This window comes from Sitophilus oryzae, unplaced genomic scaffold (genome assembly GCF_002938485.1).
Source record: "Sitophilus oryzae breed Bouriz unplaced genomic scaffold, Soryzae_2.0 scaffold_1297_pilon_pilon, whole genome shotgun sequence".
NCBI lineage: Eukaryota > Metazoa > Arthropoda > Insecta > Coleoptera > Curculionidae > Sitophilus > Sitophilus oryzae.
This window is the reverse complement of record NW_022145945.1, coordinates 6,123,668-6,139,343: the sequence shown is the minus strand read 5'-3', so window position 1 is coordinate 6,139,343 and position 15,676 is coordinate 6,123,668. Positions and strand designations below refer to the sequence as shown.

The 15,676-nt window shown below is 31.6% G+C and overlaps 1 protein-coding gene across 1 annotated transcript in view; it reads left to right on the top strand.

The window, feature by feature from the left end:
- LOC115874657 (glutaredoxin domain-containing cysteine-rich protein CG31559-like) overlaps positions 1 to 15,676 on the top strand; it is a 147,024-nt gene that overhangs the window by 73,526 nt on the left and 57,822 nt on the right. Inside the window, exon 3 of the mRNA XM_030889874.1 lies at positions 10,244 to 10,453. Within this exon, the coding sequence (XP_030745734.1) occupies positions 10,244 to 10,453 (210 nt within the window). The remainder of the gene's footprint in view (positions 1 to 10,243; positions 10,454 to 15,676) is intronic.

Sequence of the window (15,676 nt, the reverse complement as noted above, 5' to 3'; positions counted from 1 at the left end):
CCTACCAACTTTTTATTAATATATTTTAGTATGGGCGGCTATACGTGCCTCCCGGCGCCAATTTTTGCTAATGCAGTTATTGAAACTATAAAACACTCAGGTACGCGGTTTGTATGATGTTTTGTTTGGTTGCTGTTTGCTGTTTGTGGTAATAAAAAATAAGTGAAAAAGAATTCGAACTAGGCGTCGTGTTGTGTTGTGACAATTTCAAATGTTAATAAAATTGTCAAAAAAATCTTAACTCGTAAAGGGGAGCGTAATTAGGGCGTTGTTTATAGCCTCCTATTTCTTTCCTGCAAAATTAGTAAAATGGAACTTATCATGTTTTTCCCCTAGACCATTCAATTCTTAATGAAAAATATAGATCACATTTTACAAATTCAAAGAAATACGAAAGTTTATATTTTTTAGACTTTGAAAAGCTTTAATAGTATCTGTCATACTGAAAACCGGTCTTTCAAGAAGTTTACTTACCGCAGAACTTTTTAGGATTTATTAAAGTCAGATATTATATCTATCTATATTATATCAACTTCAAAGTTTCTTTCTCCATGTCGTATAACGTTGTCGGTATAACGTTAGATATTTACCAAATTCAAAACGAGATCCAGTGATTTCATAAACGAGAGTAGTACTTTTGAAGTGAAACATCGTTACGCGCGTTGGGTACATGGCCTTGAATGACGGCCGCGAGACGGCCGGCCGTGACGCGCCAGAGGAACAGTGATAGCGGCAGTGTTGCCACTGTTACCCCGTTTGAGGTAGATCTACCCCCTTAGTAAAACAATTTAACTCCGTTATCTCAAAATCAAAATTTCCAAAATATCAGTGCAAACCGCAATTTTCTATCTTCTCTCTAACCGGAGATTAAGAGAATAAATCATGTTAGGCTGCCGCTTACCGCTTAGGATTATATGGCCTAAAAATTATAGTAGTAGGCTAGGAAACAAAAAAGGGGTAAATTGGTTACGTCAAAATATCAAAACATATATTTTAATTTCATTTAATTATTATTTATCCATGTTCGTTCTTGATTCGACCCCATAAAATAAAACCCAGGCATATTGAAACCGATGACCTAGCTGGCGATGGAAGTATGCCTCTCCAGCGTCTCTATCTACCAAAGTAAGTGGTATCCAAGAAGCCCCACACATTCATAGCAATATAAGCGGCACAACTGCCTCAACTACACTAAATGTTTCAACAAATGCAATTTCATCATGATGGATCGCCTAACAAAATTGGCAATTCATTTCTTAGAAATTATGGATAGTTTATTTCATTCAGATAATGAAAAAAGTCCAATCATTCGCCGTCCTAGAATTCCTACGTAAACATTTACCGACCAACGATCTTGGTGCTAAACTACTTGCATCAAGGGTAGATTTGGATCAGTAGTGTATATTGTAAAGATTCGCACCTTCGTTCGGTGCTATAAGAAAAGTGACCCAAACGACATAAACTTTATAATATAATAATAAATAACACAAACCACAGGTAAAACATGAAAATAAGTGAAATCAAGGACGAACTTCAAGGATCAAGGAATAATAACAATTGACGTTACATGAAATAAACCCCAAGTTTTCGGCCATACGAAATTCGGCCGTTTCCTGTTAAAGCAATATGGCGGAACAAAATTCCTAAAAATTTTAATAAAATTATTGATTGTCCGACTTTCGGACATTTTAATCTGAGAACTACTTACATAAAATTAACCAAGAAATTCGTAAAAATTATATGGATGGATGATAATGTTACATAAACACGTTTAAATAATTATGACGTATTTTTTTTTTAAGAAAACGGCCGAAATTCGGATGCATGAAAACTGAACTTAAAACGTTTTGATATTTTGACGTAACCTCTTTTTGTTTCCTAGCCTACTACTATAATTTTTAGACCATATAATTCTAAGCGGCAGCCTAACATGATTAGTTCTCTTAATATCTCCGGTTAGAGAGAAGATAGAAAGTTGCGTTTGCGCTCATATTTTGGAAATTTTGTGCGCTATTCAACTGTGCAAAGAGAAATATAGCCTCCTATTTAATTGTTTTATGCAAAAGCACAATATCTGTAATGATGTCAAACAGCACCATCTAGCTACCACGAAACAAAATGTGGAAACAAAATTTATACTGGAGATTATTAAGGAAAAAAAGTTTATTTAAATCGGGTAACCCAAACCAGAGTAATCGTTATTTTAATAAAAGCAAGTTTAACCTTCCCCCACTACTTTATTTTATGAGATACAGCAAAATACGCTATATAAAAAAAAATACAAATTTCTCAATAATTACAGCAGTAATATTTAAAATACCTGTTCACCTGCATATTTTTGAGAAAAACCCTGTTTTCTGATTGGCTATGAAGGAACGCCCCTAGCGGGCATTTTTCGAACTTGATAATAATTTCCAGCGATTTCTCTTGGTCGATTTACTAATTAGAATTTTTTTCCCAAAGTCATACGATAAGTAGTTTCTGAGATACAGCCGGCGTCCATTCTTAGTTGGCCACCCGGTACATTTGCCAGCTCAGAATTAGAATTTAGTGAAAATTACTGCAAATCACTAGAAATAATGAACTGTTTGTAATTGAGCTCTAATTTCTGTATTATTAATCCGGTAAATGATGGGGATAAACAATTGTGATTGATTAAAATTTTAAGATGAAACTTTTGTTAACAACATTCTGAGAATTCAAATAATGAATCGAATAGTGACAAGACAAGTGATATCTGTCTAAAAAAGACAGCGATTTAGAGTGACAATTTGGTTGTTTAAAGAGTCACAATTTTGATTATACAAAAATAGACACATTCTACAAATTTTACAAAGATTATACAAAGAAATACACATTCTATGAGTTTACTGGTTGCCTAATGATTAACATTAATTTAAAAATAAAACCCTAATGTGAATAATGAACAAAACATTTAAACAAAAACAGACTACACAAAACAAATTGTTGGTTAGTAGCAGTTAGTAGTAGTCAGAGATGTAGTAGTATTTTGGTTTAATTGTCATCCGGTCGGGTGATAGAATTATCGTTTTTTAATGAAAATTAAAAAAAAACGTTATAAAATTATAAAGCTAGAATAGTATACGGTTTCATATTAAGAGTCCATTCCACTAGTCTGAAAAGTAGCAAAATAAGCGTTCACCATATAACGTTTTATGTAAAACTGGTTAGATATTTTTACACAAATAAAAAAGGAAATTAAAAATAAAGGATTATACTATACAGGGTGCTACAAATTCGAGGTACGAGCATTGGTATCTCGGAAACCGTAATAGATACGAAGATGGTTGAATTGGGGCAAAGTTGCGCTTTGAGATGTTCACCAAGATGCCACCAAAAAAGTTTTAAAAATTTCAAGGATTGCTGAGTTTTTTGGAAAATCAATTTTATTTTTTCATGTCGTTACTTTTTAGAAAATCAAAAAACTAATTACACATTCCCATAGCCACTTTATTAGAGCTATCTGACAGTACTTTTAGATTTTCAAATTAGCTGATAATTTGTGAGATACAGAGGCCAACTTAATTTTTTTAAATACGGACCTGCATTTTTTATTTCAGGTTTTAAAAGAACTTGGTCTCCTGAGTATAATGATATGCCACACTTGATACTTTTTTTTGTTTTGGATACCTTAACAACAAAAAAACTATTTAATTATTATTTAAAATAATTTCAAGTACTCTGGTGTTTTAAATTATTTAATCTTTGAATTTAATCTTTTAATTCACCGCAACAATATTGATCAGCGCTAATTAACATTGAATAAGGAAAATCGAGCCAATTGAAAGATTGAAATAAATAATATCCAGGTTAGCAATTTAAAGATCTTATTATTAATTTTTTTTATTGTGAATTTGGAATCTCAATGTCTAATATCCTAATATACATCTAATAATATTCATAATATTAATCGTAGTTCTTATAAATAAATCAACTTCTATAAACTAGTTTCTAATGCTCTACATGTTCGAAAGGGTTACCACACTTCCTAATGCACAAATTTATTTTTTTGTTTAATCTTATTTATAGCTCTTTGAACATAACTTCTTGTTATAGTTCCGAATGGATTTTGTACTCTTTATTGTAAATGTTGAACTGTATTGATTTCACTATTACAAATGCCGCCAAGTAATGCCCCTTTAGTTATTGCATTTGAGTTTGAAAGCTTATCAATATTGTAACGATGAATAGATCAAATCTTTAAAAAAACAGGGGCGGACTTGAAATTATTTTAAATAAATTATGTTCAAATGTCCGAAACAAAAAAAAATATTAAGTGTGGCATATCGTTATACTCAGGAGACCGAGTTCTTTCAAAATCTGAAATAAAAATGCAGGTCCGTATTTAAAAAAATTAAGTTGGCCATTGTATCTCACAAATTATCAGCCAATTTGAAAATCTAAAAGTAGTATCAGAGAGTCCTAATAAAGTGACAATGAGAATGTGCAGTTAGTTTTTTGGTATCCTAAAAAGTAACGTCAGGAAAGAATAAAAATATTTATTGGAATTTTGGGTGTGGCTTAACACGACAGGATCGGGCTAAGCCTTAGGCAGATTTCTGAAATATATTATATATTTCTTTCGGCCACACACCCCCTTTACCCGACATCTGAGAGCGACCCGAACAGAACAGCGTATAATAGACTCTTAACCCTATTTTTTTATAAAAACCATTCATAAAAAATATATATCTCTCAAATCCTTCAATTTAACAGCTGTCAGTAAGAAGTTTTACTTTAAATAGTGCATATAGTGCACATAATTCTTTTTGTATCACTTTAATATGAACATTATCACTAGCTAATAAAAGACATAATAGATCTTCACGGGATAGCTACGATAGCGCTGCAAGTGGCTGTTAAAGGCCACTACCTGCTTCAATGGTGCAGGTTCACAAAAAGTTCACTCGAAGCCGGTACACTATGGACGTACGCTAAGCCTCTTTTACGGTCTCTCTATAAAACTTTCAAGTATAAAATATTGTCTATAATGGTTTCTAGTCTTTTCTCGAGTATTCGCGACACGAAATCGGCGTAAAATTTACGTCGCATCGTACGTTCGTTCTTATTTCTGTGAAAATAACAGCGAGAAAAAGCAAAAAGATACAATACAATTTAGGAAATCGAATTCAACTTAGAAAGTGAGGTCAATCGCTGGCTATGTGCGATGACTGACCGGTTTACTTACCTACATGCGGTAGAATTTCAACAAAACTAAGCATTAACAATTTCAGCGCCATAATTAGGGATGGAAGTTTTTCTGATACGTCGATAACTATCGATAGCTATCGAATATCGAATAACAATATACAGGGTGTCTCAGAAATAAGTGCAAGTATTTTAACTGGTAACATATTTCGACTCTAAAAACACGCCTACGGGGTTTCTTTGCGAAAAAAAATATTTTTGAAAATTTAAAATTTTTCTTGACATTTTCCGGGAAATTTTGAAAAGCTTTTTAGTGGTACTTGTTTATTCACCTGAGTTTTCTCTACGGTGTATCTAAACCTTGCAGTGTTTCAACCTCCTATGTTATCCACATTCTATATAATTCTATATTTATAAATTGACAAATTTCTACACAAAAAATTAGGAATGTTAAATTTAATCTTTTATCGATGCTCATTACTTATTAATACGACCAAATATTAACTTAAACATTACCTTTATGACGTTTACGAAAATCTTTGTTATGCTGCAAAATAACTTTATTTTGGAATAAATTTAATAAAATCATTCATCACAATACATGTTTCACTCAACAATTTTATTTGTTGACTCAACAAAAATTGTTGAGTCAAACATGTATTTTTTTTTAGATTGAAAGTTCGTAAAGTGGGGATAAGAGACAATAATTCTCAAAATGTATTCATTCGGAAAGGTATTCAAAGTAATGTGCCCTTTTCAAGATGCTTTGTAAAACAGAGGTTCAAATTGTGATGAAGCCTATATGAAAAGAATGTGTTAGAAATGGGGACTGTTATTTTAGCAGTTATACAGCATAGACAGCATGTACAAGTAAAGCAGCACAGTGAAGTTAGTGTATTAGTTAAGTGTGTATCAAAAAAGAGAACTGGGTAACAGTTATATCGATCGGTCATAAATATTTTTTTAATGTTGGGTAAGTTTTTTTATTCATTTTTTCTAATAATATCACAATCTTAAATGTAATGCATCTCTGCAATCTCTGCCAAACTCCTCAGGTGGTGTGATTTTAAGACTTTTTTTAAGCATATACTTTCTTGTCCATGTGGCAACACAGGGCGTCGAATTACCTGAGATCCGGGCTTGATCCGGTTAATTGGGCGTAGTTGGCGATATCTGCCGGCGGTTCTCAAAATGTTGCTATTATTTTTTTAAATTTTCAAAGTTAAATAACTCGGTTATTTTCAATTTATTTTAAAAATGAAAAAGAGAAAATATGTTTCTTTTGGCCAGATCTCCCACTCCTTAAAATATTTGCACACATTTCTGGGACACAGGCTGTATACAGGGTGGTCCGAACTGTATTCCGAAAACTTCGGCCGCATACTCTGCGGCAGATAAAAATAAATAAAAAAATTCGTATAATTGTATGTCCTAAAATGCTTAGTTTCGGAGATACAGAGTGTAGAAGTTTTATTTTTATTTCGATTTTTTGCAAATAATTTCTGAAGTCTGGGAAATTTTTGATGTGAGAAATTTGGATTTTGACATCAATATGACTCCTATTTGTAGGGGGCGCCACCTACATGTGTTTTAACTCTTTTAAAGAGTAATAACTTTTCGTCCGTACCTGTATAAAACTACTGAGTGAAAAAACTATACATTTACGTGTCTTTTTACGTAAAAAATGTCGAAATTATCACGTATCTAAACGTTTATTTGTTATGAACTGTACCTATGGTTATATCCATAGAGATCCAAATCGCTGATATTCGAATATTATTTTGAAAATGTCCAAATTAGCTTAAGATATTTCAATTAATCTAGGCATACCACTATTTAAATGATTCATTGCCGTTATGAGACTTCCATTCAATTTCCAATGTCAAATAGCTTCGCCCACGCATACCAAAATATCTATTCACATCAGCTCTATTAAGGGAAATTCAAAGATTTCAAATTGATATTGAAATTGAAATATCTCAAAAAGATTTTAATTATTATAGACTGCCTTTTAAATAAGAATATTAAGTAAGAAGCATATCAACAAGCTTGATTAACATTGATTTAATTTAATTTAACATTTATTTTCTTCATTTTGGAGCATTCGATTTTTTTTTCAATAAAAATATTTTAAAATAAATTTGATTAAAAAATATTCAACATATAATTTTTTGAAGTGAAACTTCTTTACGCGCTTTGGGAGTAAAAATTCAAGGCCGTGACACAGGCCGTGATATTATACAGGGTTAATCGAGGGGTAGTTTTTTTACCCTCACTTTAAAACACCCTGTGCAATAATTTCGTACGTAAATTGTCCAAAAATATAATTTTACTGTCAGAACCATGACTCCTGAGCATTTTGTTTTTTGATTCATGTCAATACATCCTTTGGTTAATTTTTAAGAGCGAAATAAATTGATCACGATCAATTTGCAATTTTTTCAATTATCATTACTTTTTCATGTAATTTTTTAATATGATGGGATGGTTTTGGTTACTATTGTCGTAATGTCATATTACGCAGCATTGGATACTTTATACTAAATAAAAAAAAAAACGTTAAAGGCTAACGACACAATCCTGGTTTTAATAAACATTAATAACGATAACAGAACTAACGATATTAGAGAAAGCATCTGTAGTACTTAAATATACAAACAGAAAAAAAATGTAAAAAGTACCCTAATACTTTGCATTGCTTCCCCTGACTGCTATACCCAAGCAGCATTTGGACGTCGGGACAACGTTGTGTCACGCGACCAAACGTAGGGGCGCAACGTCGGCACAACCTCGTGCCAACCCTAGTCTGCACTAGTTTGGAGAATAATTTTTGGGTCGAAACGACGTTGGATACCTACGTGGACTAGTAGCCTAATGTAGTACAAACTGCAACGTTGTTTAAAATCCTAATTGACAGAAATACAAAACTATAATAATATGGCGTCTAAGTCTCGTTTTATCCTAAATTGGGATTATTATAGTAAAAATATTATTTTTATGATTTAGTTAGACACATATGCCAGATGGCAGTAAAGAAAAACAAAACAAAAGTATTTAAGTGTGGAGGATGTTTGAAGATCATAATTATTGAAACACTTTAACCAACTCTGTAACTCGTTACCGAAGGCAAAAAAGTTAGACGCAAACAACTTTATTGATAAATGTATTGTTTCTACCTTGAAAAATACTAATGGACCTTAAAATTAAAGAAGTTTTAAAAAAATTCTTGAATTTTTTTTTAGTAAAATGAGAATAATTTATTCGCAGTCAAAAAAAATTGTTTCCGCGTGTTGTTTAGGGTCAAATATTTCAAGTTAATGTATTCAAAAAGCAGGAATTGCTATTTTAGGAACGAAACATTTTCTTATTTAACAACATGGCGGCTTTCACTTTGTTGTTTTGGAGATTAAGATGGAGTAGTTCGAGTAGTCGCATACTGGACTAATAAAGTCGGAGTTCAGGCTTAACAGGTAGTATACTAGTCGTAAGATTGCCTAATATAGTCATCCTAGAGTCTAGCTTGTGCCGTCCTCTATATTCTAAATAAACGATGGAGTGGATAAAATATCGGTAATATATCGATGTATATTTAAATTTAGTTTTATATGTGCCTTTCTTACGTCCCATTTTAATTAAGTTTTTTTTATAAAAACAAAAACAGCACTGAACTGTCTGACTGAACAGAACAATGAAGTGAAAATTTAAGATTTAAGGTTATATGGTTCAATACAGTTGCCAAAAAGGTAGTGGCTCGACGTCCTACCAACGTAAGAATAAGGAAATCTAAACAACGTTGGAATTAGTAAAACAGACGACGTTTGCATAACGTTAGAATAGGTTCTGAAAGTGACGTCGGAAAACTCTTTATTGCCCAACATTGTAACTACGTTGTCCGAATCACCTAAAGATCACTTAAGCAAAAAAGGTTACAAGACAACATTTTGTAGTACTTGTAGTACTATAAGTTCAACGTCGGCGCAACGTTACAACAACGTTTACATTTATTTTAATACCCAAGGTACGGACCTAACTAATTTTTGTAACTAATCCAACGTTGTGTTTAACATGTAGTCACAAGTCGTGAAAATGCTACTTGGGTAACTGCCTTTATACGTCTGACAGTGCTGCCAGATCTAAAATGGCCAAGGCGGTAGATTCAACGTATAGAAAACGGTAGATTCGGATTGAAAACGGTAGCCATCATATTATGATAACATGACATCATAATTTCGTGCCTGCCCAAAACCTTTTCCACGACCTATTTACACTATAGCCGATTTTAAGCGAATAACCTAATGGTTATGGTTCAGGTTCACAAATAAACAATGCTTTAAACATCAGTTGTCAACCAATCAATAAACAAAGGACGTTTAAATCATTGTTTATCTGTCAACGTCAACAACAGATACATTGTATCTGTTCTGTGATATTGCGTTATGCTTTCCCATTCTTCTTTAAGAACCACGCGAAGTTCATTTAATGAAGCTGGTACCGCTTCGCGACCTCTAACCCTTCTGCCAGTCATATCCCAAACATCGAACATGATGGGCAGTTCATAGTAGCATATAGTTCACAATAATCACCAAAGCCGACTTGTCATATTGAAAAATAACTTCAAAAAGAAATGATAATTGAAAAAATTACAAATTGTTGGTGTCAAGTTCATTTCGCTCTTAAAAATTAACCAAAGCATATTTTGACATGATCCAAAAAACAAAATGCTTAGGAGACATGGTTCTGACCGTAAAATTATATTTCAAGGAAATTTCCACACGAAATTATTACACAAGGTGTTTTAAAGTTAGGGTAAAAAAACAACCCCTCGATTAACCCTGTATAATATGCAAAATACTAGAGTTTATAAAAAAACTGAGTTTACAAATTAAAGCTGATATAATTATATACAGGTTGCTAAAAAATTCATGAAAATAGGGCTAAAATTAACAAAAATATAACACTTTAATTTTGACACAAAATTTTTCCGTTGCGTTTTTTTGCATCTGAGTGTAGTAATTTACCTACTCCACTTATAGTAATATATCTATACCTACTTTATGCAGCCGTTTTGTTTCAGTGAACAACTCCGACCCGTACCAAAACAGTACCATGGTGGATGCCGTGGGCAGGTCGAGCCCGTCCCATTACTTCTTCAACCAGTTCCTGACCAGCGGACAAATGAGCCCGAGCGACACGTTAGATTCGGGCACTTGCAGCGACCTTGACGGCACACCTCCGCCACTGCCCAAGAAGAAAAATGGCGGAGGCGTGTCAGTAACATTAATTGGTAAGTCGGATAGGAAAAATACTATAAAAAACGTCACAATTCTATATTAATAATAAAATCGTTTATCGTTTAAAAGAATCATGATACAACATAGTACGTTATCAAATAATTTATTTAAATTAGAGATAAGCAAAACTGCGATTGCGATTTTTAAATCGCAGCGACTGTAAGCTGCGATTGCGATTTTAATATTTAAATGTTGTACTAGGTATGTAATTGTATGTGTATGTATATCTATAGCTTAATAGTTCAAAAAAGTTAATAATAATCAGGTAATCGCAAAACATTTTCCGATTCACGTCATCAATCATATCGACATTGACACTAAATTCTATAAACCTGACTAAATGAAATTTTGGCAAAAATGTTTAAATTAAGATACCGAGCAGCTGTTCATTTTACTTTATAGAGCAAATGATTGTAACAGATATTTTATTTAGATTAAAGCTGCAAAAATTAGTTTAAACCGAATTTTATTATCGCTATTTTGGTCACATTGCACCGTGTTCAGCAATGTTGTCCTTTATTATTTGACAATTATCGTAGTGTCAGTCATTATTTTGCCTATTTTCATAGTCTTTTCTTAAAAATTTCACTTTTAAGCACAAACAGTTCCTTTAAGAACTAAATTTTCGAGTTTTTGTATTGCATTTCTTGTAATTGTATGTTGAAAATATGCCGAAGCATTTAAACAGTCGAAGCAAAGATCTTGTAGCTTCCCTGTTTTTTTAAAACTATTTTGAACGAGAACGTGACTATAAAGGTCCTTTATTACCCTTGACTGCAGCAAACTGCAGTCAGAAAAGTAAGTTTGATTGGTAAGCACATTATACTACTTTCAAAGTTAGTTTTTATTAAATTCTGTGATTATTAGTTTGTGCATTAATAGCACCCTCTTACTTGTTATTACCACCTATGGCGCTGTAAGATGTACATCAATAAATAAATAACCCATAATAACGCTAATAATAATCTTCATAAAGGACTAGTTTTTGCCAATATGTAATAAGTAAAATAAGCTATAAAACAAATAATTCAATTAATCACTAAAATACTAGTTATTAAATTAAAAATAAAACGAAAAACTCTTTAAAAAATGATATAATAAATATATTGTGTGTCAATTTTAAATTAAGATTATATCCACCACATAAATCCATCACAATCTGGCAGCGCTGTCGCCATCGCTTGTCACTCAAAGTTGATCACGTGCATCGGAAATTGTTTTGCGATTACTATAGTTTTTAAGTGTTTTAACATCTGCAACACATTATATGGGTGTTTCTCCACAACTATTACCATTTGGAGTATGTTATAAAAAAAATAAAAAGTAACAAAATGCTGACTTATTCCTGAAATTCTTTTTAAGTAGACAAGAAATATAAAAGCTCCATTGAGGAACACATTTATTTATTCATTTTCGTAAATTTACAGAATATTTTCAAAAAAACTGCATCCAGAGGAATGATTATAAAAACAGAGGAACCATATTATCTTGAAGTAAACAAAAAAAAAATATAATCAAAAAGTATTTATTGCAAAATTAAGAATAATATCAGTAATAAATACATTTAAAAGTAAATTAAGACTTTTCAAAAACATGATGTTTTTGAAAGTATGTAATAAGTTTTCTATACATTGATATTAAAGGTACCGACAAAACTATATGATCTGTTCATACTTTACAAAAGATACATCTTTTTTATTGAGTATAAAAGCTTGGGTCTTCCGTAAAGTACATACTTTTAAGAACATCACTTTCACTTCGTCATCATCAGTAAGGTCGCTCTGTGTAACACCCACGTATCGATAGTTTGTTTTCGGCATTTTGTATTGAATTAAAAGCTAAGTTCCAGATTTGATATTTTTTGGCGTAAGTTCAAAGGCATCTAAAAGTTTAATACTGGAACCAACTTCATCATCGGAATACACATCTTCGTATCGAATTTTTTTAATATTTTTCTTGGCAATAAAGGTAACTAACGATTCACCTTCAGAATCTGAAAATGTCTTACAAAATTATTTTTCTTTGCTGGGAGCACTTTTGCCGGCTGTATTATCGTCGGAAACATAATTTGTCGGAGTACCATTAAAATATAATGAATTATCATTATTCTGACCAACGTAATTAATCAATGGTAATTCATCTTCAGGATCCACAAAAGACTCAGATTCATTTAATGCTTTTTCCTTGGAATACCGTATTCGACCCAATAGAAAGTTAATGTTTTTTTGTCTCAAAACTGCTTAATGAAAAAAAAATTAATTGCCCTAAGGAATAGTCATCCATCGTAATTTGATGCACTTTCATTGTGCCAACAAAAGGCTTTATATTTTTGCTTTCGTTTTTAATAATGTTTTCGATTCCATCAATATCTTGTTTCGTTATTGTAAAATATGTCACTTTTATTATGTTTTCTTTAAAATGTGTTATTAGGGCCTTCAAAGGAACCAATATCTTTTTCTACGGCTACTAGCCTATCAGCAGTCCTTTTAGTGACACCCCCAATGCCATCTGGGGCTCCTTTACCGTGCCCAGCCTCATAACAATTCCAAGTAAACTTGGAAATTTTTGGGTAGAGTTTGTGAAGGTTTATAATTTTCTTCTAAGGAGTCTCTTTTATACGCTCGTATCTTCTTTTTTCTGCATCTCTTTTCTTTCTCAATTTCTCTTCGCGACCATCTGGTTGTTTCCGTCTCGTTCTCGCCATGTTTAATCTAAAAATAATGTCATATTCCATAATAAATATCTATGTGCCCTACATTAATTAATATTTACTATATTCGTGATAAGAAAAATGGGGTATTAAAGTATTGAGGTAAGAAACATTCCTCTGGGATATCGTCATTCCTCTGGTATTTTTTATTTCCAGAGGAATGATGCCAGAGGAATGACTAATTTAAAATTTTTCTTCTTTAAATAGCACGTGAATTACTTTCAGCCTAGCAATTATAATCTTTAAACTGAAAAATAGCATTAATATTATTTTCAAAAAATATAAAAACACTTACCAGAAGACTGATTGTTAAACTGTGACACCTTGTATCTAAACACAAATTGTTTAATAGCACAAATTAATTAACAAATAGTTCGTTTATGTTACCATAGATATAAAACAAACACAACAATGATTTCCTTTCGTTTAATACTTTGAATAAGAAGACTAAGGAAGGAGCATATCAAAAATCTTAGGTACACCGCGATGGGCCTCAAATATGGCCGACTTAAATTCCGATTTATCAGTGTCGTTCTAATTTTATTTAAAAAATGTAAAACTATGATGTAGGGTAGATGTGGGGTAGACTCAATATTTTTTTTTTATTTTACGTTGTGAATAAATGTTGGTAGTTATTAAAATTTTTATAAAAATATATAATTCTAATAAAAATAGATAAGTTATAATAAGTATTTATTAACACAAACATCCGATACGCTACTGAAGCAAGTAAGTCAAATTAACGTATCTAAATTCTTTGACATCTAATCTTTGACAAGTAATAAATAAAAGCTAAAATGCAAGAAAAATAGATAATTTAGTTAATTTAAGTGAATTTCATAAATGATCGGTTTACTACACGTATGTATATTATATAGTCACTTATTAGCGAAAAGTTGTTCCATTATTTCACTCAATTTTTGCCAAGATCTACCGCACGCTACACAACCAACTATTTTAGAGTCTTTTTCGATAAATCGCGTTAGTGTCACTGTTAATTTAAGTTCTGCCACAATTTCCATCTAGATTTACTACCTTTATACAACTATCAGTAGTCGAATAAATAATAAATAACATAAAATAAGCTCCGTAAAGACTGACAAATCCACAAAATTTCAAATCAAATTCAAATGTGTCAAATGAATCGTCAAACAGAACTGTCAAGCATCCCCACCCTAGAGTGCTTTTTCCGCCCACCATGCATGAATACATGGAGAGCATTATGCTCCTTCCTTAGTCTTCTTATTCAAAGGTTTAATAAAATATATTAGTGACATCTAGTTGAAATTTAAGGAACAATAACTTTGAACCAGAGGACTGACGTTAGATTATGGTGACAAAATGTAAAGGCGTATAATAAAAGAAAACATTATTCTTTTTGTAAAACCAGAAATGTTAATTAGTTTTTACTTATTTTTTGACAGCCAGAGGACATGACGTTTTCGTACTTGAGCTTAAAAAAAATGTTAATAATATTTTTTGATACCGACCTATCCTCTGAATTTTTTAAAAATACATTTACTGTTACTCCTGTGCAAAAAATAGTATACTTTTATAAGGTAAATAATTAAAATACAGAGAAAAGAAAAAATAATCTTTCTGGAGAAACACCCATATAGGTATTAAAACTTTATATATGCTGTAACTACACATACCTACTATTTCTATGGTTCTCAAATATCTAATTCTTTATCCAATTCTTAAAAAATTTGAAAGAATTATTTTTTTAAGATCCCCACCCTTTCGTAAAAAATATTTTTTTCTAAATATGCTAATGAGCCACCCTTGATCCATTTGAAAAAATTGAGATACCTATGATTAAAAATACGATTTAGGCATTTTTAACTGGCCATGACAGACACTAAAATTAGACGTTCAAATCAGTTTTCCCAATTCATCTTTATTAAAAATTAGTGTTTTTAACACAGTCTTGACATTCTAGGTTGAAATTTAAAATACGATTTTTTAAGCGAAAATGTAAAAATTGCCATATGATATGCCGGTCTATTCAGATGGTCATTTTCTATCAAATAAAGTAAAAGAAAAATCCTAGGTGCCATTTAGAATTAGTAGATCATAGAATTAGGTCCTTAACAAATTTGTTAATATTGATGTGAAAAATTTATATACTAACGTCCCTTTGAAAGAATCATTAGACATTGTCGATTCTAGATTGAGGGTAGACATACCTTTTATATACCTAACCTTTTCTGAAGGAACTTCACTGCCTCTTAGATGAGATCTTGTATGAAACGTGTAAATACTTTATCGGTAATAACCAATTTTAGAAGTTGTAGTTGTACGATTTCATGTGTATATTTATTAAAACGATATAACTAATACTTTTGTATGCTAATAATAATAATGTAACAAACTTCCAAGACAAGACAACAACACCTGCTCGATAGAGCACGATTAATTATAAGTAACTTGTTGCGAACAATCTCTAGCTAGAGAAGATAGACGGGTGTTTCCGGAAACTACGTCTTGAGAACCATTTATTTAA